This window comes from Epinephelus fuscoguttatus, linkage group LG1 (assembly GCF_011397635.1).
Source record: "Epinephelus fuscoguttatus linkage group LG1, E.fuscoguttatus.final_Chr_v1".
NCBI classification, from domain to species: Eukaryota; Metazoa; Chordata; class Actinopteri; order Perciformes; family Serranidae; genus Epinephelus; species Epinephelus fuscoguttatus.
Window position 1 is genome coordinate 27,755,469 of NC_064752.1, and position 27,394 is coordinate 27,782,862.

Below are 27,394 nucleotides of genomic sequence, written 5' to 3' on the forward strand. Positions count from 1 at the left end.
GTATAGAAAACACTGTGCTGCTAGAGAACAACTTGGATCAACAATATTAGCTCTGTGTTAATGCAAATAAATTGTCAAGGAGGTCCTGTGACTGGAAGCCTGGCTGAAACTGTGGCGCGTGAATCTTTGAAATCCATGCAAATGCACTTTAGTTTAAAGTTTAACAGCACTTTACAGAGTTTGTTTCTGAACTAACTTTTTCATCAACCCAAGATTCAGAAGCAGGTGTGATAGATGGAGGGATAGCAGGTATCTGTTCGACATTTCAAACAGAGATAATCACAACCACATTAAAAGAGAATTGGTGGAAGAAAAGTGCAACTGTCTATCAAGTGCTAGATTTAAATGATAGACAGAGCAGAGCGTCTCTAATGAATCTGCAGAGGAGTGAAACTGGTTGGAGACTTGTGTAGATACTGTCACCAACAATCCTCCCTGCTGTTTCGTCCCATCTTTCATGGTGTCATGCAGCGTCTTGATAGCGGACAGCTGACAGGTAATGGCCCACTGACTAGTGAGGACAACTCAAGGTTGTTCTTTTGGGTATAAATTGTGATTTACTCCACATAGGACACCCTCCCTCTGTGGGTGGTGAGCAGGAAAGATCCTTGAGGCTAACATCAGTGACAATATGTCCTCACATGAATGTTTGGTTCCAGTGTGCACAGATCAGGCCATCTCTCCGGCTTCAACCAGGGTGGTGTCATCTGCAAACTTGAGTAGATGACACCGCCATTTGAGAATTTTTCAGACCTGAACAAGAGGGGGTTTTTTTATCTGAAGTCTGCCAGTAAAAGAAGAATCAGGCCTTCCTAATTAATTTCTCTTTGACAAATGTTGTTGAATTAATACAGTATGTTGTTTCTCTCTGGTGCCTGCATAGTGAGTCTCGTTTTTAGCTGAATAGATAGCTTTTTAGGTGCATCAGTGGCTGTATATTACCTCTGTTAACACCCACACTTCTTTCAATATTAAACTCTCAATTCAGAAATAAACTTCAGTGATGCTGTGATACAGTATCTCAATGTGCTCACAGACATTTCCTCCACTGATAGGGACAGGAGGCAGTTGCTCATTGGTACGCTCAGGGCTGTTTGCCAGTGAGAGATACTGAGTTTGTCAAGATTAAATATCTGGATGACATGACGAGATCTTTCAGAGTCAATATAATGTCTTACATGTTGCTCAGCCTTTACAGTGTTACAGTAATGTATCATAAATTTGTATAATATGTTGCAATTGTATGTCATAATTTTTTGCACCAGTAACATTGCGGCTACTAAGCTGAGCAGTCAAAACCTCAGAATATCAGCAGCACACTACAGAAGAGCTTCCATTATGATTTAAGATAGAGGCACCAGCTCTTCATAACTTTCTTTTCCTCCATTAAATTCAAAATGAGATGTGTGTGAAAGTTGAGACTGTCCACACCGTCATGAAGTGACAAGTCAACTTGAATTCTTTCATTCAGTGAAAGGTGTCAGCAAAGCATGTTTCAGTTGGTATGCTCTGAGGAAAATGTGTGAACCGTTGAAAAACCTCCCATGTCACCCCTCCTCTTTTCATTTCCTGTGCTTTTTTATTTTTTGTAGAGGTTGCCATAGTTACACAAAGATGTAATAAACTTCCTGTCTGTTTGCCGTGGTTAATTGCAGCCTCTTTTGGCACTTTTTTTTTTCTTCCTCTCCACAATCTCTTGCACACTTCAGATTTGTTGATTTCACACCATTCACCATTACACGTAGATAATTATAACGTACACAGTTAATTTTTTGCATGATGAGCAAAACACATATTTGTGGATCTGTCAAGCGTGTTGTATTATGCGCTTCCAGTTTGATAACTTTACCTTTCAACACTTTACAAAAGCAGGAAAGAAGCACAGTGAGAGCTTTATAACAGTACTGGCATCATCCAGCTAGTTGCATCATGCAGCACAATAGATGAGGAATACCACCTTCATTTTTAAACAAATCTATAAGTCTTTCTCTTTCTAACCAGCTGTTAAAGTAATAAATTACAACACACATAGCCTACTTTTACAAAATGCACTAAAGGTGTTGGCGCAGTAGCTCTAATATGAAAGTAAAACCTGTGATTTTCTCATGATTCACAAGTTAAACCCCAAAAAACATTCACTTCCCTTCTCTAAAAATGTACTTAGGCCATATCTCTCTTCTTCAGTGCAAATGCCAATGTCAGTCCAGTTTTAAACATCAGATTACTTTGCAGAAAAATACATTTGTTCAAACTTTTAACAGATTAGATAGTTTAAAAAAAAAAATCAAAACTTTAAAACACTTTTGTAATTGCTTAACTTATGATTTAGCTTTTAAGTTAATCTTGAAAGCAAAAGCCAGTTTTTGAAAGTCAAAATTGGATTCACAGTGTCTCATTTAACTGTGAGTTGAAATGCTGAGTGATGATGTTTGCTCTGGCCATGTCAGGTGCATTGGTCTGGTTGGGCCTTTCATGTCTGCAGGCTTCAAGGCAATGGTTGCCTCTGATTTTTCGAGCTGTGAGAAGGCCAGTCGTCTCAGGCAGCCTTGGTCGCCTCGTCTGCTCTTTGATCGATGGCCTTTCAGTCCGACCTAATTATCCTAGACCAGACTGGGAGGCTGGTGGTGACTTTGTGGACTGCCGTATCCACACAAAGGTGCATAAACCTTAAAGTTCTGGTTACATGTGTTACTTGCATCCACTGCAGAGGTTTCATATTAGTTTTAGAAGGTTTACTGCTGAATCCATCTGTCAAATTCAGTATTCTCATAAGGAGTCTGGTCACTCTGCCCATCTCAGCAAGTTTAAACTGTTCTCTCACGTCCTCCTTTCTATTATCATTTATATTGTGTGTCAGTATAGCCAGACTGTTCAGTTGATGATAAATGATACATGTTTCATAATTCACAATAAGCTCATAATTGCCACTCGCTTGTTTTTGTTTTTTTGATCGTGATTACATTAGGTTGACCCCAGGAAAAGTAGCTACTGTTGTTGTTACAGTAGCTAATAGGGATCAAACTATGCAACAAACAAGTCATGTAACAAATAGACAGTTGAATTAATCCCCATATTGTACTTATGAAATGTCAAACAGGATGTTAGTGTTGTGTGGTCAACTATAGTTGCACACTAGGAACACTAAGACACTAAGAAAGCAAAGCAGGACAAAACGGGAAGTTGTCTCCTGACATTACTGCTGCACAGCACCTGACTGTCTGTCAGGAGGCATATGTCATCATTTTGAAGAAGTTTCCCATTCCTCAGTACAGCATAAATTTGGCACTGTCAGATTAAAAAAAGAAGAGTTTTTGAGAAAACTGAAAAGGTATGGACATTAGATGGCCAAAACAGAGAGACATTGTTGTGTTTTCAAGTTTAGTCTGTCAGTGTGTGTGTGTAGCTATGAGAGAGTGAGAATGTGTGTGTCTGTGTGTGCTCCCTGTTTGCCATGCAGCATGTGTAAGACATGCATTATAGGTGCACCATAGCAAAGCAACACCTCTTGAATTTCAGTTCGAAAGATGCTAGAAAGAGCATGTTTGCCAGTTTTTTTTACCTACCTTAATTGACCTATCAGAGCAGCTGTACTCTGAATAAACTCCACTTTTTCACCTTTTTATTAGGAGGATATTCAGGAATCTTATGATTTTACTGTTGCTTGACTGTCTGGTTTTTGTTACTGAGCATGTTTTTGTCCAAATATTTACACCATGCCTCTTCCACATCTCATTGCTTATATTTTGATGCACCAATCCATAATTCATTGAACCTTTTTCCCCCCATCCTTCTGTCTGTGTGCCTGTACATGGGATTGTGAGTCTGTCTGAGTACAAAGGTTAGTGCAGAGGGGGGGCTGGTAATGGATGCATGTATAATGCATCAGCAGTACATTTCCAATGGCCCGTGGCCCATGATGCAGCAGATGCCTCCAGTGAGCTTGGGACCACCACACTCCTTGTCCCTGTTTGCCTTTATTTTTGCCAGTTGAGTTTCTGCAGTTTCCCTACTGTAATGTGCCTCTGTGAAGGATCAGTAGAACAAATCCATGCTATAAGTGTTTTCATCTACTGTATTGTACACTAGCGCTCCTCCCCATGGTTCAGCCTCCTCATTGGGAGGCTGCAGCTGTTGTGACTGCCAGAGAGACGCTAAGCTCCAGGCTTTGTTTCGACGCTTGAAGTGAGACTGAGGCTCAAATAATGATTGTGCGGAGTGGCTCCTCCTGGAAGTGCAGTGTGAATGTGGAGTGAATTTTCTGGATGACACCACACATTGCAGTATGAGGCAAGACACTGTGGTCCGGTGATCTGCCTTAATAATATGCTCCATAGTTTTCTGTCTTAGTGCATCAAAATCCTAGACATAATAGCTAACTTATGCAAAATAGCGGGCTGCCATACAGTGCTACAAGCAGATCTTTATATGCTGTTATATACTGTGAACTCAGGTCTGTGTTTCTCAGAGTGGTGCTAACGGAGTGGGAAACTGGATGATTGTAGGGGGGCAAGAGCTGTGTGAGGAGCCTGAAATATGCCAGCTATTAAAGGTATTTGTCAGAGCTGTCATTCAGCTGTTTGGGGGCTAAATTGGTAGTGTGTCATCTGTTGACACACTTGGTGATGGGGGAGCTTTCACTTAGGGATTACTGTGAGGTATTTAAATTGTTTTTGCCAAATACAAAAAGTAAGCAAATTTTAGTCAATGCACCGTGACACTGATGTTAATTCTCCCAGAGTAGTATATTCCAGTATATCAATATTATATTGATATTGTGATATGAGACTAGATATCGCTTTATATTTTGTATATTGGAATATCAAAAGTACTGGTTTTAAAGGCTGCATTGCAGTAAAGTGATGTAATTTTCTGAGATTAACCACACATCAACTTCCTCTGATAGATGTAGCTGTTCTCGTATTTGCCTTTACTCACTTAGTTATTATGTCCACGTTACTGATTATGTATCAAACATCTCATTGTGTAAATATTTGTGAAAGCACCAACCACACGATATGGTTGCAATGTTGATGCTGAGGTTTTTGGTCAAAAATATTGTGATCTCGATTTTCTCCATAATGCCCAGCTCTATCCCAGAGCAACCTTTTAAGCTGCTTCTCTCAGTGTACATTAAATAAATGTAATGTGACTCAAATTTAACACATTTTACTTGTATACCACAAATGATACAGATGCACACATAAAAGATTAACACCCAGTTATGTCTTACAATTAGATATAGATATGTAAAGCACAGGACACGCACAGAGAAACTAAGGAAGGAAATGATCCAGAACCCGCAGCCTATATGACATAAAAAGCACAGGAAGTCATGTCACATTGTTTAGTAGCAAGCGTGTGTCTGTGTGCTGTGAACAAAGCGGCATGCCTCCATTTCCTTTAAGAAGTGTTTGAATGTTGCATATTTTCTGTTCATAACAGCAGATTGAACATCTGTATGGTATGAGGATTTAAAGAAGTCTCTGACCCCAGTTTAAGGCCATGGTGCTGCTTTAGATGAAGGATAATATGCCTGTGGCTGGCACATGTATTTGTGTTTGTGCCTGTGTGTTTGTGTATGCAGAGAGATTGTCTTTCAATACACCCGAGGCTGTCCCAGGTCTTTGTCTCGACCAAGGGCAGCAGCACAGTGTCAGAGGTCATGTCACACAATCCTAATGCAGACCTCACCAGATGCCTGCAAGATGTAAGCTCTGATTAAATTAAATGGAAGCAGGCATCTAAGCAGAGCGAGGATACTGGCACAAAGACGCACATGCATCATGGCTTCCAACAGATGTCTGGTGTCAGATTTGGACGGATGTGTGTTTTTACAGGCCTTTTATTTTCACATTCATTGTTCTAAAAATGTCAAGTTTTCTCGGATGATTGATTTTACTGTTCTATTACTGATATAAATAAAAGCTACACACAGTTATCAGTTGCCTACAGCTGTGTTAGGAAAGTGTATGGAGGGAGCAAATTAAATAAAAAAGTGTGTGTGTGTGTGTGTGTGTGTGTGTGTGTGTGTGTGTGTGTGTGTGTCTCTTTGCAATTAGATTTTAGTTTCCATTGATACCAAATGCTTAAATAAATGAACATCTTGTTCAAATGAGCAGCTGAGTTTGTCCTGCAGCGCAGCTGGGTAATTCCATCGGCTATGAAGTTATACAGTCATTTTGGGAGTTTTTAAAAATATCTACCACAGCAGGTTAATCATCATAGGAAAACATGTTAGTAGTAGTGTTTGTAAAGGTCATTATTTATTGGGAAATAGGCTTATTTATTTGCTTTGTAGTAGCGCCATGGGCCATGGCCGAGGAGGCCTGCTCCAGATGTTACGGCACATTACAGAATGCTCACTGGGCTGCAGACTTTCAGCACCCCTCTGCTCGACACTCCCTCATCCCTGCAAACAGTTCGAAAATCGCCATCAATTATGAATTCCTTCCATCTGGTGGGCTGTGATTACTGCTCCTGGCACTGTAGCGGTCCTGATAGCCGCTCCTGCTCACAGCTCTGTTAAATGGTTTCACTACTAGCATTCAGAGCTGATGAAATGAGGCAGGAGAGACACTTGGGCCAAAGCCAAAAAAGAAATGAGAGCAGGAGAGACCTCACCTATTTTTATTTTCCCTCATCATCAGCAAATTTAAAGAGCGTGATCGGGTCATTTGTAATAAATATCGTCTGACTCAGATTGTTGCCCAATTGATTGGAGCTTCCCTCTCATGTAGTGTGTCTGAATTCGATTTTTATACACTCGAATACTCCTCGGTGTGGTGGATTTCAAGGTTGTTTCAATCCTCTGCAGTTATGGCCAGGGACCAGGCAGTTAATTTGGCACCCTCACAGTGGGACCTCACTCTAGTAGTGTCCCGTCAGGGTCTCTAAAGGCCATCTGTGTCTTTCTCTCCACCCCCTCTCCTCTCTTCACCTTTTCACTCTCCTCAGTTGATCCTCTCTGCTGTCTGCTACGATTAATGGTTTGCTGTCCCTCTCAACTCAGTCTCTCATCCACATCGTTGTTTTTCTTAACCCCCACTGACATTGTCTTACCTCTTGTTTTTCCACCTCCAAAGACCACTTCACCTTCATGTGGCTCTTCTGACTTTTACCACTGTCTCCGCAGTCCTCAGTCTCCCCTCCCTGTAGACTGGAAGCAGGTGGTTTTGATATATTACCTGCTCTACATCCCTTTTTCCATCTATCCAATTAGTGAAACATATAATTTCCTAATTACTTTAACAGATCTGCTTGTGTGTGTGTGTGTGTGTGTGTGTGTGCGCGCGTTTGTGTGTGCATGCACGTGCCTGCATGCTGCAAAACAGTTGCCAGCGTAGTTGAGAATCAGAGATCAGTGAAAAGCAAGACATGGAGGTACCTCAGAGGGTAAAAAAAAAAAAAAAAAAAATTGCACATTTCTCCTCTTCCTCTTTGGCCCATCAAAACTGCTGACACCTGACGCTACCTTATTGAAGATCTTGACGTCACAATCTTATCTTGCTAAAGGACGTCATGTGGGATTTTTGCCATTACGGCTGAGCAAATGAGAAAATTGGCTTTTCTTTATCTTTGACTATAAAAACAAGTTGGACATTCAGAAGTTTCTCATTCAACGAGGGTCCTGATTGGATGTTTGATCAACTGTCAAGGTCTTTAAAGGTGAGGCAGCACCTGCAGAGGAGTGGAAGTGTAGAGATTACTAACAGGGACCTGTCAGTCTATCATACAGCCAGCTGCTGTTTCCTTCTGTGTGTTTTGCTCACCATATCCCTCAATGAGAGCAAGGAGACAGGCTCTGTTTACACCTGGTATTAACATGGGACTTGGGTGATCTGATTATGTGTGGATAGCTCTAGTATGTTCATGCGTCTCAAATAACACTTGTGATCAGATCCCAGTTTTCTGCTCTATATGCAAATAAACATATACATCTTTTCCGTTTGCAAAGACCAAATGCATTGTTGTTTTTGACCAGTGGGAAAGAGCAATGCACTTCCTGTGCCTAGTCTGCCAGAAGCTAAAAGAGGAAGATGACATGGCTGCACAGACATATTCTGGATGCTAATGCAATCACCGCTGGCTTTCAGACAGTACAGACAAACAGAGGCCTCAGGAGGGGTGATAAGAAGAAAAGGGATGGGATGGGGGTTGTGGTGGTCCGTTGGTGCACAAATAGATAGGTACTTCCGCCAACACGAGAGACATTAGCTGAGTAGGCAGTCCTTCATTATGGCCCAGGACACATTAGCGTGCATCCTGCTGAAAGAAGGTGGCCGCCCAAACCAACTTCAAATGTGGTTTTAGGAATTGGACACATTGGGTGCGTTCACACCTGTACACAGCGCTGTCCACTTGATATCCAATCACCCAAGGTGCATGATAATACCAGGTCAGTACATCATACCTCTCCTACACTTTCAAGGTTGACAGAATCATCAGTTCCAGTGAGCACAATTATCAGCTGAACTTTTTTCAGACACATTTCAACATGATACTCTCACCCCCCCTCTTTCATCTGCATTTCCTGTCTCAGCAGCCCCTTACATTTCAGTCTTTTATTGACGGAAGGAGGATGTCTGCTCAGCATCCTTCAAGAAAGACACAGTGTATTACTAGGAATTTGTGTCTAACATCTACCACTTTTATGGCCTGTGGTCTGATCCAAAACAATACAGATAAGTGGTGCATTCACAGAGACATCCTACTTGAAATTCCTATTGATTTTTAAAACACGTCTCACTGAATTGAGTTCAGATCTGTTTGAGTTTTTGTTTATCAGTATAACCCTATCACTGATTAATAAAAAGGCTGTTTTTCTTTCTGACTCCCTCCCCTCTACTCTTGATTTTCTGATATGCATTGGTCAATTTTTACACCCTCTAATTGCTCTGGAGGCGTGTTGCCCATGTGGTCCTCTTGTGACTAATAACCTCTGCAGGAGAACTACCACAAAGCGCTTTAAGCTCCATCGATTATTTACTGCATGTTTATGGTCCCAGAATCAAATGCATTACTCATGAGTTGTCCTTTACTTTTCACGCCTTGAGTTGGATATGTTAATGATTAATCGATTCTAACCATGACCGGGGGGGGTTTCCATAAACAGTAAAATATGTTGCAACCAACATGTTGAAGGTCCGAGTTATCCCAGGCTGACCTTTGCAGCTCTTCATCTAACCACATAATTATGGCTGCTTTTCAATGAGGAAAATTGTGCATTTTGTGTTTCAGAAGCTTTTAATGATTAATAGATTATCAAGGAATGTGGCTACTGAATTGTCATCAAATGCATGTTCCTCCACCTTCTTAAGTTTCTTTATTCTTACCTCACATTTACTCCATATACATAGAGGAAGTAGATTTGGTCTTGTTGCCTCTCATCCCTCTCTTCTTTGGCAGCAGTTGTCAGTGTGCTGTCCAGGCTTGCTCTTTGCCTGAGGCCTGGTAGCCATCTGTTGAAGGAGACCGAATCTCTCCGTCCCTGTCTTTAAAACAGACAGATATGCCCGCCTGTGTGTGTGTGTGTGTGTGTGTGTGTGTGTGTGTGTGTGTGTGTGTGTGGTTTTTTTTTTTTTGCGTTCTCGAGTCTACATGCGTTTGTGCAAGCTGCTTCCATTTCCGCCTTGATTGGATCTGAGAATAGGAAGTGGCACATGTGTCTCTCGGAGGGCCTCTGGTCTCGAGTCTGGATTGGCACATTTCTCAACACATAGCTGAGAAGAACAGGCGGCATCGGGCCGCCTCACGGCTGGTGTGTAGGCGGCCGAGGACAGTGGGAGGAAGAGTTTGAGAAATGATGGAAACTGAAATTAATTAGATTATGGGAAAAAAGAGAGAGTGGGGCCGTGGGGAGATGGAGAAGTGATAAAGGCGATTTTGTTGCTTCAGAGATATCTGTGTGTGTCACAGAGTTCAGTGTAGTGAGGCTGACTTGTCTCACTGGATCCTGCTGCAGGCACGAGTTGCCAACTCAGCGCTTTTTATTGTTGTTTTTTTCCTCTTTAACTGTGTCCCCTTCTTTTCTGCCTCTGTTTCCTTGAATTCCCATTGCGTCCTTTATCACTTTAGTTGCTCGTCTTTGCTCTAACACTAGCTGCCTCATCACTTTTCCCCTGGATGCTTAGTGTACTGCATATTATTGGGAAGACTGTGGGAATTCAAGCATCCTATTGTGCTATTTGTTTAGGCCTCAGTGTGTCTCGGGGTGCTGAGAGTGAGAAAAGAGACTGAGAGGTCTCAAGTCAGTGAGAAGCAGTGTCTAACAATGGGACAAGTATTTGTCAGCACACGAAGGAAGCAGGAAAAATCATTCAAGTGAGCTAAACAGCATTCGGTCTCAGTTTCTCTAAGTGCATATTGATTTGAAGCCTCATGACTTCCAATGTTTGCCTCTAATGTCTTCAGAGTTGAGCTTTAAAGGTATTTGGTATTCATGGGTCAGCCTGTCACCGAGGGGTCAGGTATTGATTTATTTAACAGATCTGCTGTGAAGTGTGGACAGGAAGGACCAGAGGGCCATCGCATTATAGATTTGGTGGCTGGACGAGCCTGACTTAAAAGAAAATATCCTTGTGCTCCTTTCTAATGTTTTATTCAATCTTCTCTTTGTTTGTTACTTTACTTTCTCCACATTCACAGTGGCAGCGTTAGAATCAGTCAAACAGATTTTCTCATTAAAGCGTGCGGCATTCATTTTTCACACACCAGAGCTGATGCTTAATTAATTTTTCAGTAAGAGGGACCAAGTGTGGGCAAAAATACTCAGGTGCAAGACAAAAAATACATTACTGCGGGGCACAAAAGAGGTCTGCACACTGTTAGACTCCACTATATTTCGCTTTTACTCTTTTCAAGGCAGTGTTTCAGTCTGCAGGATCTTTCAGTGAATTGTCTGCATACCTGAAGGTTCAATACAAATGGCTACCAAAATTACCTCACAAATAACACAGAGGCAGCTAAACAGCTAAAAAGCATGTTTGAATAAGGTCTATGTGAACATAATGGGGATATTAAACAACCCATTCCTACGGAGTGTGGACCCAATACAATAAACACCTTGAGTATGCAGCTTTACGCAATGCAGGACTATTGCACTTCAAGGAAGACTGTCATTGTGAAACTTACAGTGTTCATTTGGATTATATTATGTTGTGCTGGTGTTTGGGTCATTATGGTCACACTTTTCAAGGCCACATTAGGCTAAATTATTAAATACTTAGTATCAGCTAGGAAGACAGAAATCTAAATGGGAAGAAAAGGCTACTAAAAGAAAAATGCATCTTTGTACATTTTGTAGATTATACTGTATGTATGTGTCATAAAACGTTTTGAGTTTGAGTATTTCTTTCCCTTATCAGAACATCAGTTGTCACAGATTTTTACTATGGAGTGTTTGGGGTTTCACTCTTTCACTGTCAATTTAATGCTCTAATTGGTGTTTGTCTGAGATCATTTCACAGTTGAACATATGTTCCTCTCATCAGTAGTGAGATTTAACTTCTTTCGTCACGTCCCCTCAAGCATTTTCTCTAGCTAGTGGCCATAAAACACTTTGCTGTGGCTGGTGGAGGCAGTTGTCATGCTGACTGAAAGGAGGCGGAGTGGTGTGAGGAACTTGTGCGAGCTATAGCGCTGATAGGAATGGTCTAAGCCTAAACATCAACAGCGGGCCTGTGTTCTCAGCTAGCAGGGGTTCACACTGCTGCCTTTGTGTCCTGCTCCGAGTCCCACCAGGATGGGTCACACTTGCTCCAAACACATGCACATTTATTCACACACAGAGTAAAAGCCTTAATACCACGGGAGGCGGAGGAGGAGACTGTTAACATTTTAAACTTGATGAGGCTGTGGCTGCAGGGGTTCTGATGCAACACATAGGCACAGCAGGAAGATAAAGAAATAAGTTGATTATTTTTAATCTGTTGATCCTCAGTCTTGACACGGAATAGTGGGAAGTACCCTTCGTTCTCTCCTCCTTTTATGTCCAGACTTGTCAGTTTCATCATGCTTCACTGAATAACGAAACTCTAGAGAGGGTGCAAGCATGCCAGGATTTCTCACAGAAGAGCTGGCTGGCACACTTCTTCCTCTCATCGGGTTTCATCACTGGTCAAATGTGGGAGTCGATAAAGGCTTTGTCAGTTCTTCTCTCAGATCCTATTTCTGCAAAAGAAAAACTGAAATTCCTTATTAGGACGCAAGTTTCACAGTTTAACAAAGAAATTTGTGTAAATCTGAATTGATGGCCCTGTTCGCCAGCCCTCTGCAAATGTTCAGGTTTATTTTGCTCCATGTTAGCAACCTCCAATTTGCCAAGGAAACTGCTCAGTTTGGAGAATATGACATCGAAAGACTTATCAATCACCATGGCATATATGTCTGACAAACCCAGGTAAAAAACACAGGACGACTTCAGTTAGGTTCTATACTGTGACGATGTGGACGATGGCAGGTGGCAGTGCTGTGTGCCATTTTATTATGGGGGTTGACAAAGTGCGGTGTGCCATTGACTCAGTACCGTTTAGCGCTGCATTTCAGAATGCTACCAGTTTGAATGTGGTGAGATTCTGGGGTTTTGTGTTGTAGCTGCCTTGCCATATTGTATTTTCTGTTGGCTTTGCTGACAGACAGCTGGCTAGCTGCAATAATAAAGGGGAAACACAGAGACCAGTACCCACCTTCAAGTCTCCATTGGTAAGCCATGGCTTATTTGCACTACTGCACCACTTGGGTCATGTGGGAGCTAGATTGTGGTGCTGCTCATTCAGTGGTTACTGCTGTTAATGCCTTCCTGGTGGTGGGATGGCGTTGCTGGGCAAATATGGTGACCACCCTCCAGTCTCCCCCAAGAAGCCCCAGTGAGAAAGCAGCTTTTAGCATTGTCAACTATGTTAGCACCACTAGCCATGCTGAATGTGCAACCCGTGCCTCTAGCTAGCTCCCACCAGACTTTAACCTATAAATGCCATGCAAAACCGTTAAAAAATATTCTCTGCTCATTTGTCTGTGTTAGCGAGGTGAAGTTCAGCAAGCAGTGTGGCACTGACACACCAGCTGCTGTCCATGGCTATAATGTTCACACACATTTGGTTTACTGCTGAATTTGCTGCCAGAGTTCTCAACTTCTAGCTTGTCGCCTACGGGTATGCTGGATAATTATACGTAAGCCTCAAAACCACCAGTCTGCACAGTGGGAGCTGGCAGATTTCCCTTGGTGTAATGATAATTGTATTTAATTCCCACATGGCCCTGAGCAGTTACCTGTTCCTTTCCAAACAAAGATAGATACCCAGTTACAGGTACTCATTTGAGTCTTAATGAGATACTCACTTTGCCAGTGTTTTCTATAAATAAAAACAGGTGTAGATGTCTTAATCAGTTCCCTAAATTAATGAAACCACCAGGTACCCCGAGGCCACAACATACTTTGTTTTTGATATCTTACCTAACCCAAAGGGATCAATATATTCTTTCCTTTGTTGCAATTAGCAGAGGTTCACCTCAGGCTGCAGCCACCTGGGGCTTGATTAAAACTGTTCACATTTTTGTTTCTACGTGCCAATGTAATCTGCGTAGGGAATGCATCAAAAAGGGTACATACTCTTTTACTGTGACTGTCATCTGACCTGATTGTGTCTCTGTTAATGACACCCCCCACCTGTGAATACAGTCCATCCATCATGGGTCAGGTCCAGGCTCTGTCCCACAGCAGCTGGACCCATGTTAATCCCTGGGGCTCCTTGGCACAGGTCCCCCTGGCACTCATCTCTGTGTTGGTTCTGCTTGTCTGCCAGTCACATTGTAACCCATCAGTAATCAGGCAATTTCCTGAGTCCTGCTGAGAGATTTACAAACTCCCTGCTGCTTTCTCCTAGTACTACATATTTTCATGCTAATACCCCCTCCTTTCCCTACACACATGCAGACAGATGATATGTAAGCATGAACACACACTCACATTTTTCCTCTTTATTTTATTAGTGAGGGTGAAGAAATTGTGACAGACACACAGAAGCTAATCTCATTCAAATGAAATTGGAGCCTACACTGGCAGTCCTCTCTTTTTTTCCCCCTCTGCCTTTTTTCCTCCTCATTTTCTACCATGAGTCAAATACGACCACAACTGTCGTACATGTTGCCCAGTTGCTAGGCAGTGGACAGTATTTATTTTCCTGCAAACTCAACTTTTCTTCATTCCCCGCTCTGCACAAGAAGTCCATTTCCTCTGTGTCTTCGTCAAAATTGTTTAGTTGAAGTCATTAGTGTGTCTTTCATTTCATCTTCATGCAAGCTCGGTTTGTTTTTAGAAGGGATGGGCTAAAGGTCAGCTTGGTAACATTTTAGTTTCAGTGAAGTTTAAGCTTAGTTTTAAGTGTTTATTTTATCGTGCTCAGTTTATGCTTTAAAAAAAATAAAGCTAAGTCTATGACTTGGTTTATTCTACTCTGGCACTGTGTGAGATCTGATGATGACTAAGGCCACCAGTTATAGCTAGCAGCTTACTGTGGAGAGAAGCTCTTCTTGTTCAGTGCTGAGTCATACATTTTTTTTTCCAAACAATCTTTGGAAAGTACCAGTATCAATAGGGCATGTGGAAATGGTGTGTGTGTGTGTGTGTGTGTGTGTGTGTGCAGTCCTGAGCCTCCATGGTCCAAAGGGAGCCATGGTGATAATGCAGCATTAGCCCCAGATCAGGCAAAGTGTGTTGTGTAATAACGACAGGATCAGTGGTATCAGTCCGACTGTCATCAGGCCCTAAATTTCAGCCACAGCTTTCCCCCACAGAACCATCAGCAACATACACCATTTACCCCAATCTTGAGCGCGATTGCCACTCGTATCACATCAGTGACCATGGCAAAATCATCCTTATGATTCCTCATTCCTCAGTCCCAGATGTCCTTCTAAATGTGTGTTTCATTCAGTTAAGGTTTTATTAGTAGAAACGAAGTGTGTCCAATCCTGTAGGAATTCTGCAAACCGTCTTATTAAAGCACAAGTGCTTGTAGAATTGCTGGCAGCCTTTTACTGCCAGCTGGGAAGTATGCAATATTAAAGCAAACAGTGCAGTGCAGGACATCACTTGCCTGCATATATGTATGTACATTGTAGCCGCTGAAGTACTCATAATAAGTATTACTGCAGCAGTGCATTGTTCATCTATTTTGGGGAGTACATAAAACCACATCTTGTACACCAATCTTGGCTACATTTTTAGAGTGTGGTCCTCTCACATCAAAGTTAACAGACTAGAGGAACAGACTATATTTTGCAATCAAATCATTTGAACACCAGACAGATTCCACAAGCACAGGCTTGAAAACTGAGAATACACAAAATCAGCCAGGAGGTTAAGTGTATTTGTATTACACAGTGAAGAGAGCTGTTACCTATTTGTTAACCAAAGCAGCAGTGGCACCACTGTATGTGCCAAACTTCACCGCTCATTTCTAACTGGTAGCAGCTTCAGGTTCACCGGACAAACTCCAAAGGGCATGTTTACTACTTTCAGGAGAACATGTGCTTTGTGTGTGTGTGTGTGTGTGTGTGTGTGTGTGTGTGTGTGTGTGTGGAAAGAAATGCCTGCTAGCTTGGCCCTGGTCAGTCAGATTCATTAACTCACAGGTCTAGAAAGTATGCTCTGGCAGTTTGGCTCCAGACTCGCATATCTGTGGCTGAGCCACAGAGGCTCCAGGGACAAACTCTGTCATGTCTTACTGTCTTACTGTGTTGGTCTCCTCCAGAAAATTATAAATTATTAGTTTTCTTTATTGGTGCTTAAACCTAAGAGGTTGTTCTAATAAATACAGTTATACAGAGTGAGAGTGAGGAGCTGTAGAAGAAGATTTCCTTTTGGCTGTAAACCAGTATTGTGGTTTTAAACAGCTTAAAGGTCCAGTATGTGAGATTTAGAGTGGCATCTAGTGGTGAGGATTGCAGATTGCAAAAGATTCAAAATAATTGAACCTGATGATTTAAACTGGCAAAACATCATAGAAAGCAGTTTTCCATTAAAACAATCAGTGTTTTTGTGACGCTGCTCATTGCAGAGGGGCTGCTAACTAAGATGGCTGACATGAAAACACGAATGGCCCTATCTAAAGCTAGTGTTTGGTTTGTTTGTTCTGGGCTACTGTAGAAACATAGCAGACTCTATAGACAAGGACCTGCTCCCTATGTAGATATAAATGGCTCATTCTAAGCTAACGAATACACAACATTACTTATTTTAAAGTAAATATAAACTAAGAAGACATACTTACTATATTATATTCCATTACTGACAATATATCTTCCTAAATCCCACACAGTGGACCTTTAAATCAAACAAAGCTTGTCTGTAATGGGCACATATGATTTATTCACGGCTAAGTATTCCATCTGCGCTCTGACACAATTACTGGATTTATATGGAAGTCACACTGCACATTTCCATTGAATCAGTCTGCATCTTAGTTATTTCCCATTTTCTGCAGCAGGGAATCTGTTTACAGTTTTCAATTCAAGGTATGCAGCGAGTCAGAGAGAGCATTTCTTTCCTCGCTTTTCCTCCTGCTTAACAATATGGACCACAGACTGTACAGCAGATGGATGAATGCTTCATCACAGTGTGATTTTCAAATTGCTTGGTGGAGAGAGAGGGGACCTCAGAACCATGAGGTGGATGTAAATTGGAAAATGTCACCATGTGTTTGTGGGTTTTAAAAGAAAACCATGACCATGGATGCCCACGCCCTTTTGGTTTTTTTACATTTTTGGTTACGTTTTGTCAGCCTGTGTACAAAGCCAGGGGTGTGATGACACATTGTTTGTCAAAATCTGTCAGATATCTGTTAAAACTGTCTTTATTTTAAGGCAAACTGCAGATTCTGCTCCATTAGCCGGTCTGAGCTCATATACCACTAAGGAGTAGGAGCTGACAGCTGTCCGTGGAAGCTATCTTGGCCCAGAGGCTTCGCTGTGCATGTGCGTGCTGCATGCTGCGTAGTAGTGTATTTTGAGGGTCATCCCAGAGAGACTTCACCCCGGGCGAGTACGAACGGAGAGTGCACTGACAGGCACCCCTGTGTGTGTGTGTGTGTGTGTGTGTGTGTGTGTGTGTGTGTGTGTGTGTGTTGTGTTAGATTCCTTGTGGCAGATGAGCTCTCGCTGGTCGCCTCAGGGTATTAGAATAAACATGGCAGTGGATAAGAAAAGCCCATATCCTGTCAGTGCGAGACATTTCCATTAAAATGTTAACCATGATAAAGTGGCTTGTCTCAAAATAAAAAGAGGGGACTATGATGGCAGGTGGTTTTTGTTCCTTTAGAGGTTGGGAGAGGTCAGGATGTTTCCACTGTGAAATTAAGACATCTCTGTATTACCATTTGAATTCAGACTACAGAAGTTAGAGCTCACTGAATCCCTGTAGGTATACAGTGAGAGAGAACAGGAGGCTAGTCTGGGATGAAAATGAGAACTGAGATGAGTTGCAGAGCTGAAGGCAAGACTGGGAGGTAAAGGGAGGGGAGCAAAGCAAGGGTCCAGATGTGAGACGGCCTCGCTGGCTGTCTGTTTACATTTCTCAGCTAACAGGAGTGTATTTTTAACCTCTGCCTGTTTTTGTTCTCTCTGCAGGTGCTGGAGAGTCGGGGAAGAGCACCATTGTGAAGCAGATGAAGTGAGTGACTACTCATTGTTTAGCTTTTCCTCCCATCATTTCTGACAAATTAATATATCATTTAACAGCATAATTACATGTTTGGAATACATACATATATAGATGTTTTTCCAACATTTGTTTGAGGATCAGTATTAGGGGTGTAACAACACACTGATTTGTACTGAACTGTTCAGTAAGAGGCTTTCAGGTCGGTAGACATCACAAGCCGAATGATACTTTGAACTATCCTATTACATTTGGAAAATGAAATATACAGCTTAAACTCTGTTTAATATAATATTTTTAGTGCCACTGCACTCAACAAGGCAGCCCACATGAGGGAACGGGCAACATGCCGTCTGCCCCTCCAACCCCAAAACCAAAAATATTCTGCTCCAGTGAGACACACTGGGAGGCACAATTTGCTAAGCTAGCTCTTTGCAAGATGGTTAGCAACGCCATTATTAGACCAGAAATGGAAGATCCTCTGATAACCCACAGGTCTGGTGTTTGGAGCCACTTCAAAAGTGGTGGATACAAACACACAGAGCCAAAGAACAAGCCACTGCACAGCTAAACTCTCCTTAGCAGCTAACCCAGTAGCACAGGAACAGGCATGATCCCCTGCACGGCCACAGTTTCTCTTTAGCAGCCAAGCCAATACATACACACCCCGAACCAGGGAACAAGAGCCGTTGTGTGGCTATAGCCTCTCGTTCAGCAGCTAATAGCTAATGTTATCACAAAGCACACACCCACAGCAGTGAGCAGTAACTGCTGGCAGGCCAGGTGGTGGATTCAGCCAAAAAGACTGAAAGTTATGTTAATGACGGCTGTTTAATTTGTGTTTATATGACTGTGACATTTAACACAGATGTTTATTTATGTATTTATTAGACTGGAAAAAGCCAAGAGAGCTTGTAGGACGTCACAAACTCAAAGCTGACACAGTGGCCAATAGAATGATACTGAAAAATCCTGGACACAGAAATGATGAAACACAGTTAATTGGTCTAACTTTACAGTTTCATACTACACAGTTACAATCTTTTCATGTTTTCATGAAAGTATTTTCTAATATGTATAATGTGTTTGAAAAAAAAATCACCGACTTTGCTTTACCCAGTTATTCCTGCTCTGTACAAAAAAAAACAAAAGCCCAAATTGTTAGTTTTTATACCTTTAAAATTTTAAAAAATCAAGGAAATTTCTCTGGCATTTCTGCCCCTTTTACTGTATCAAAAACATACCAAACTGTGATATCACTGTATCGTATTGAACCGAACCGTGAATTTGTTAACCGCTTTACCCCTAAGCAGCATGTACTGCCTGAACGTAAATTAAAGAATTTATAGCAGCACATTTACTTGTAGATATTAAAGCAAGTGTGCAGTACAAACATTGCCTCGCAACAAAATGTCTTTGGCTCAAATCTCAGCCCTGGTTCTGGAAATGTAGTGTTTGCACAACATAATACCATGTTCTTAGAAATCACCTTTTCAATTCCGGCATTAAAAATAACCTGAATGAATGCTCAGAGTGTTAAAATTGCAAAAATATTAATACAGTTTTCAGACCATATTTGTTTGTTTAAGGTTCAACTGGTGCTCTTTTACTTAAAGAGGACTTGGCCAAAGACTCAAATAATGAGGTGAACATATGTCAAAATAATCCCTTTGAGCTAAAACCTCAGGCTCAGATCATTCTAAATATTCAGTTTTCAACATATATATATATATACATAACATATAAATGTTTTTTCTACTTTTAAGATAATATGATGTCAGCTTGTTGCAGATTTCTTTATATGGGCATCTGCTCCACTGGTACATGTGTCTACATGCTTACATTAGGTAAACATGTAATCATGGTTGCCAATTATTTGTCCCTCTGATTTTGGGTCATGTGAAGATTTTGGATTAGAAGATTTTATTGGTAATTTCACAATAGAAAGTGCCGCTATGGTCTGTTCCAATCATTCTCCCCACTGCAGTGCCAAGAGAGCAGATACGAAGACCCAGAAACACATGTCAGGAAAAAAAAAATCAGGATTGTTAAATCCAAGCAAAGTTGTCAAGAATGGGCACAATCTTTTGGGTATTGGCATGTTGCATGTTTGTTCAAATCCAGAGTGACACCAGAGAGGAGATCTGAATGAAGCAGAATGCATTAGTCCAGAAGTGGGACTTCATCTATAAAAGATACAACTAATTTCATATTAAAAATATATTTCTTTTGTTAATATTTTTTAAGCAGGTGCCAAAAAACATCGTCCAGTGTAGTTTTTCCTTCTCTGCCATGGCAAAGGCAAAACTCTCTCTCACACACACACACACACACACACACACACACATTCACACTCACACACACACACACACACACACACACACACAGGCAGGTGAGCTATATCTTCCTCTGCACTGCAGCTGATGTTGTGTATGGGATGTCCCCCCTCAGATAAATGCAGTCTTCTAGCTCAATGACAGATGGTGAGTAATGCACAGAGTTTGGCCCAGTTAGCTTGGCACTCCTTGGCTCAGAGCCAGCAGGCTTGAAATAGGCCATTAACAGGCACTGCACCATGAGCATTTATCACCAGCCCTATGGATGAGAGAAACAGTTGTTAAGTCAAACTTACCAATCAAATCGATTGGTAAGTCCAGTCACTGCCGACTACACAGATCTTTTGACATGTGTGCTGCACTCTCCTGTGCTACACATGGACCACAACAGTTACCAGGGTCCATCTTGGTTACTGTCGGGTGTCATCTAATTCAGTGTAAATGCAATCCAGAATCAACCTGGCAGAGAAAGCCCACCAGTATTGCTGCACTACGTGTAATCTGACAAGGCTTCAGTAAGCATTTGTTAAGGACAGACACCATTTCAGTCACGTTGCACAAAAGATGATTGATAGTGCTCCTCGCTGAAACAACAGCATGAACTTTTCCTTCCCCTTATCGGACTTGTACACCTCTCACTGGACTGTCACTGTTTTTGCTCTAGATTAAAAAACTACAAAAACATGGAATCTGTTTGTTAAACACTGTCAAATTTCATATTCAAGTATATAACGACTGGACTCTGAATACATTTCCTGCAAGAAATTGAATATGTATTTGCAAAATTATGGGCCATTTTATTGCATGTTTACAATGCCGGGCAGAAATGGTTACACAAGTGCACAACATTTGAGAGTTTGAAAAGGCAGTGAGTCATGCCACCATTAACCAGCGTCTCTTGGTTTGCTGATTGTTCCTGCTTCCATGTAGGGTTTAACTGATTCTCAAAGGAGGTTTTTAAAACAAAAATCTTGTAGGGAAAACTGTAATAGCCTGGCAGCGTGCAGATTAAGTGAGCGACTTAAATCTTAACTTTTGCAGGATGTTTCGAGAGGCAGTGAGTCATGTCGTCATGTAAACCATGTCTCTCGGTTTGCTGATTGTTCCCGCTTCCAGCAGTAGGGTTTAACCGACTCTCAAAGGATGTTTTTAAAACAAAAATCGTGTAGGGAAAACTGTATAAGCCTCGCAACTTGAAGATAAAGCGAGCCACTTAAAACTTGCTGTGGGAGGTAAAATCAATAATTCTAGTTTGTCAGTAGAAGAAAGGGCTTAATATGTACAATCTGACATGAGCATTGACAGCTGGCGATGTAACAATGTCAGTCTCAAAAGATATGAGAAAAGCTGTGAGCAAGGAGGAGTACAAACACTATTTCTGTTGTCTTCTGTTTAGCTTAGGCTCTGATTACTGTGCAGTGAAGCATAAGTGGAACGGCTGGTTTCCTGTCTGTGAAAGTTCACCCCTGTCAGTCTCTCTGAATCCCTCCCTGCTTGTTCTTAAAACACGGGTTCAGAAAACGGTGCGAAATGCGCATTTCCACAGCTGATGTGTGTGAATGAAAGTTGGTGTTCCTGTTTAGCGTTGCTGCACTGACTGAGGCAATTTCAGAACTCTGTCAGAGGCACTGTTCTCTAAAATCCTCTCACGTGCACATCAGTGAGCACCTACACGCCTGATGCTTTCACTTTTGATACATCATTAACAAAAGTACACATCCACCCCCCCACATACATGTTCCTATGCGTACATGTGAAGCACAAAAAGAAGCTTCTCCAAAGGGTCTTGATGACATCAGGTAGTCTTAAGTTTAAATTTCTTAAGTCCTAAAGGAGCAGTGTGTAAGATTTTAGGAGATTTATCAGTGAGGATTGCAGATTGCAACCAGTTGAAACTCCCCCGATGAGAATTCTTTTAGTGTTCAATGTTCAGGGAGGTTTTTACCAGGAGCCGAATTGTCAGCGGAGGTCTCTTCCTCTCTAAAACAAACAGACCTGGTGACTAAAAATGGTAAAAGCACAGCGAGCAGTTCACGTTAAAATCAGTATTTCACAGCGCTTGCAGTGTGTGCTCGCCTTTTTTTTCTGGTAACTTAAGATCCACATGTTGAGGAGGTTTTTAGCAGATGAATCGTTCACAGAGGTCTCTTCCTTTCCATAACAAACGGATCTGGTGATTTAAACCAATAAAAAACACTGACTTAAAAAAAAAATCTGTGTTTGTCGCAGAGGGGCTTTTGGTTTGTCCATTCTGGGCTATTGTAGAAACATGGCGGTGCAACATGGCGATCGCCATAGACAAGGACCCACTCCCTATGTAGATATAAATGGCTCATTCTAAGATAACAAAAACACAACGATTCTTAATTTCAGGTGATTATACTTTAGATCGAACATTGTATTATCTTTAATTTCTGCCAGTTTAACCCCCCCTTAATCCTACATATTGGACCTTTAATTGCCACAAACGCTAATTTAATTTATCCATCTTTTAAGTCTTAATTGTTTTTGTCAAAGTGAGTCAAATCCCACATTTTTGATGTTCTACTTTTTCAGAATGCCACTGAACCTAATACTTTATACCTGCACTTACCTTTTGGCAAAGAGTGGTTTAACCTAACTCACCTTACCTCTGCACTGGACCACATATTTACCCTTATACTTACCATCAATGCAAGAAAAAGTAAGAAGTAAGAAAAAGATGACTTGTCCACAAATCGGTCTTAAATTCAGTTGAAAATTATATTAAAATCTTTAAATTTAAGTGTTCGACACCTGTAGTAACCATAATACATGTTTAAATTTTTAACCTGTTTTAAGTCCACTCACTGAGGTCAATTAAAACCACTTACATAGATTTATTTCACATTTTGACTTGCAAGAAAAAGAAAAGCACAAGTGTCATTAATAGCATCAATGATTAATACACAACACCAGGGCTCTGGAACTGGTATGCTGTTATGACGTATAAAAATGGCTTTTGTGAAAAAGGTCTATCGAGCCCTTTAAGTGACACTGAAGTGAAAAGAGTGCAACACCCCTGTCTCTCTTGGCTCATAGACGAGTGGGAGTGACTTCTTTCAGCTACCTAAAAATAGAGAACAAACATAACTTAGTCAAATGTAACCCCTCAGTCCCACACTGAACTCAGACTTCTTGTATGAGCAACATTTTTCTCTGGCTGACTTTTTTTAGTAATATGGACAAATAATAGATTTTAGAGATAGTGTTTGTGTGTGTGTGTGTGTGTGTGTGTGTGTGGGATTTTCCTATTCATAAGCCTGACGAAAGGCTATATTATATTTCTGTGAAAAGCACAGGAAACAGCGGTGCTAATGATGGCCTTTCTTTTAATCCAGTTTCAGAGTTCTTCAGAAGAATTCAGAAAAATTCCCTGCGGTCCACACTACACTTGCATGTTGTGACTAAAAAGGATAATTATGTTGACAAAAATGTTACAGTCACTGTATATGGGGTATTAATGATGGGAGTTCAATGAAATCCAGCTTCATTGTATTCTACTATAAAATTTCCCCCTGGTTGACACTCGACTTTGAAGTTATTTTTAACACAGCAGTGATGAAATATTTAAATGAGGAGGAAGCAGCTCACGAAATCCATATAACCCTGTTATCATGGTCAAGTTCTCCGATGCAGTCAGAAGTATATTTTAAAAGTACAGGTTTCAGTGAAAATCTGATGGAAAGTTATTTGTTTTATGTGCGCGCAGTGTCCTCAGTGGACCAAGTTAAAGGCTCTTTTTTTTAATCATAACTCATGAATTGTGAGATGTAAAATCAAATTTTTACTTTTCTGTAACTTTGGTCCAGCACATCCAGTATGTATGTAGTCACACAGGCCACAACCATCAACCCATTGGTCGATGGAGGAAAACAAAATCTGCTCCTGATCTCTAGATTAACTAAATCAGCCGCAGTGCATTCTACTTGGTGGCGCTGTGTTTCCATCAAAACATTTTTTTTCTGAGACCAGTGTATTTTTAAAAAATCTTTGTAATGGGATTTACACTATGCTACAAATGCCTGCAACGTGATGAAGTGCGGAGCATCTATTCTGTGCTGAGCGCTGCATGCTTGGCATTTTTTCCTGATTGCTGAGAGTTGAAAAAGGTTCAACTCTGGGTAAAACGCTGCGCTAGTTTCCCCAACCGTCCAAATGTAGTGGAGCAGGGGCGGGTCAAATACCACAAAGACCAACTGACACCTCCTAAATTTACAAGTGCTGAACAACAACAACAATGAAAGTACAATAAATACTGCTGGCCGCATAGACTTGCGAGTCCGTCCTCTGACCCTCCGTAGTTCAGCCTTTCCTTTGTCCAGAGCAGGAGCCAGGGCAAGTGCTCACCTTGTGTGGACATTTTTACTTGTGAGACGAGACCCAACCAAGTGTCTCAGCTGAAAAACACTACACCTCCAAAGCGCTCTAGCACTCCCACCTGGGCATTTTCATAAGAACGGCTGGTATTTTGATCTGGGAACAAACACTTGTATGGATGCACAGCCTTTTAAAAGTAACACCAGTAATTGTCCAGCCAATGAGAATTTGGTTAGACAAGATAGACTAATCGACCAGAAGGTGTCCGCTGTACTAATCTTGTGTTATCTTAAGTGTATGGTCGTACTGTTTTACCGTGAATGGTTGCAAAATCACTCACACCCAGTGTTATACAGTTCATCCTTTTCCACAGCTCTACACTTGACAGTTTTTAGGAACTTGTGTGTTGCTGTATGCAGTCCCCGATCCAATGCAAACTATATTTTCTATTATTAGAATAAAACAAAAAGGATTGTGCCTTGGGGAGGTATGAACTCTGTCAGTGCTTCCCACTGTAGTTATAGATGTTTTTACAATTAATCTCACAAGTATACAGTAAATGAGTCTCTACATACATTCAGGTAAGTTAAATCTGCATTTAAACAAGGTGTTCCTGTTAAGAAAGCACAGTTTAACACTTTGTGTCCAGCTTGTCCTCATGTGCCAGCTGAACGTCAGATTACAATAATGTAGCTATTTGAATCGTGCTTTCTAAAACAAAGTTAACAAAGTGCTTTACAATCAAGTCAATCAAATCTGATTGTATGAAATTATTACAAGTACTATTTGGACGAGGGGGAAACACTGTGGGCATTCAGTCCTCTTGGCTGTCCCTCTCAGTGTTTCACAGTGGGCTCACTTGCATTTTAATGAGGTCCCATTCAGCACATCACACAGCCAATGAGCTTCCTGGCTGTGTGACTCTGGTTTGTGGGCCGTGACAGGCCAGGGGAGATGGTTCTGTTTGGTTTCTAGCCCAGCAGCTTCTGTCTCAGCCCCATGCTTTTTCAACCTCATGCCTCTTTCTCTCCGTCTCTTTCCACAGCTCCAAAAGCGAGTAAATATTTGTTCTGGTGTCCTATAGCTGAGAGGTACAAAAACGGCTGAATTTTCCCACTACCACAAAGCAGCAGTATTGTGATTTGTGATCTCGTACATGCAGGAAAAGGTCATCTTTGATGGATCTAATGACATATCTGTGAAATATATAATTTTACTTTTATTGTAACAAATAACATACAACATTTTCGCAATGAGAAGGGATATTAAGTACAACCAAGGGCAAAAAAGTACCCCTTCACCTCTATATGATAAATTCAGGTACCCCTTCGACTGTTTTACACCACTGTATGTAATGTGTAATCATAAAATAACGTCATTATCATGTTCCATTGCTACCTTGTGATTGCAGCTTAAATTAAGAAGTATTCTTTTTTTTTTTCTCATTCTCTTCCCCTCCTCCGGTCTCTGTTTTCAGGATTATCCACGAGGATGGCTACTCAGAAGATGAGTGCAAGCAGTACAGAGCTGTTGTCTACAGCAACACAATCCAGTCCATTATGGCCATCATCAAAGCCATGGCCAACCTTAAGATCGACTACGAGGAACCTACCAGAGCGGTAGGTATCTGACACTGACGTTGACACTGAAATTAGTAATATTTTACACGTCACCACCCTCTGCGGCCGCGGGACAGTAGTGAAATGATGTTTGAAATACAGCAAAGATGGCAGTGTTGTTGTATAAAGGAGACTGTGCATCTTCAACCAATCAGTCTCTTTTTTGGATTCATTAAAAGTCTGTTAGTCTAATAAACAAATATTACCTTTAAACAAAATTTATTTAGTCTCAGCCTTAGTTCTGTGTCAAATGTCCTTGCTAGTTTTTATCATATTTAATTAATCTCATCCTGTTTTAGTCAAGTTTGAGTTGACTACAAGTCTGGATGTTGTAGTCTTCAACTTTATCTATTTTAGTAGTTTTAGTCAATAAAAACTGTTGATAGTTTAGTCTTTCAGCCAGTCAGTCTGGCCAAAACCAGTAATTTTGTCATTTTAGTCAAACTTATTTGACACAAGATTTCATCTCATCATTATCTGATGAAAAACACAGGTTGAATGATTAAACATGCAGCTTCGGAGAAAGTGTCTGGTCTAGTGATATGATGGTATCAATCTAAGAAATACTTCCACATAGTCAGTGTAGTCCGGATACAGCGCATGCAGCACAGGAAACGGAACTTGCTGCATTGAGAAAAAAAAAAAAATATATAAAAATATATATTATTATTATTATTATTATTATATACTTTTTGTTGATGAAAATAAAGAGATTTTGGTCTCATCTTTTTCATCAGCGACATTGCATGTTGCTATAGTCATAGTCAGTGTTTAATGACGTCGGTGCTGTCTCATCATCATCTTGTCTTAGTCATGGAAACAAAGGTTGTTGATGAACATATTTAGTCATAGTAACAAAATCATCACTGAATGAAACCCTCTTGGAATCTGTTAAAGTAAGGTGTAGTATATCTGCACTCATTTCAGTGATATCATGTCTTCTTATCACCAGCAAAGCCTCCACTCTGCCTCCATCCTAACCACACATATCTGGCCTTGAGGATTTGAGGCAGCAGAAATTATGCAGCTTAAGAATTTCTCTCGAGTGCTGTGTGACAGTCTCTACTTGGAAATCAACTCTGGGTAGCAGATGCTTGAGATGGACTCCTGCGGTGCCATATATTTTCTTTCCCCACTTGCGTGTGTGTGTGTGTGTGTGTGTGTGTGTGTGCGTGCTGTTAAAAGGAAACAGTAAATCATCTCCACCCAGGGAGATTAGATGACAGGAATAAAATTCAGGCATTACTCATGAGGCGAGAAAATGACATTCTTTTTTCTATAAACCCATCATCGCAAGTGTGATTCATATATTCTATTCTCACAGATCATTGGACAGATAATTTATAAGTAAGTATCTTTAGTCAGACGATGAAGCGATCAGTCAACTCCTACATCGGATGTGAATTTGAAACGATTATGTTATGAATTGATAAAATGCTGAGAAAAGG

General features: G+C 41.0%; 1 protein-coding gene across 1 annotated transcript in view; it reads left to right on the forward strand.

The window, feature by feature from the left end:
* LOC125887053 (guanine nucleotide-binding protein G(i) subunit alpha-2-like) overlaps positions 1-27,394 on the forward strand; it is a 77,038-nt gene that overhangs the window by 32,660 nt on the left and 16,984 nt on the right. Inside the window, exons 2-3 of the mRNA XM_049573566.1 lie at positions 17,623-17,665; positions 25,805-25,946. Coding sequence (XP_049429523.1) covers positions 17,623-17,665; positions 25,805-25,946 — 185 coding nt within the window. The remainder of the gene's footprint in view (positions 1-17,622; positions 17,666-25,804; positions 25,947-27,394) is intronic.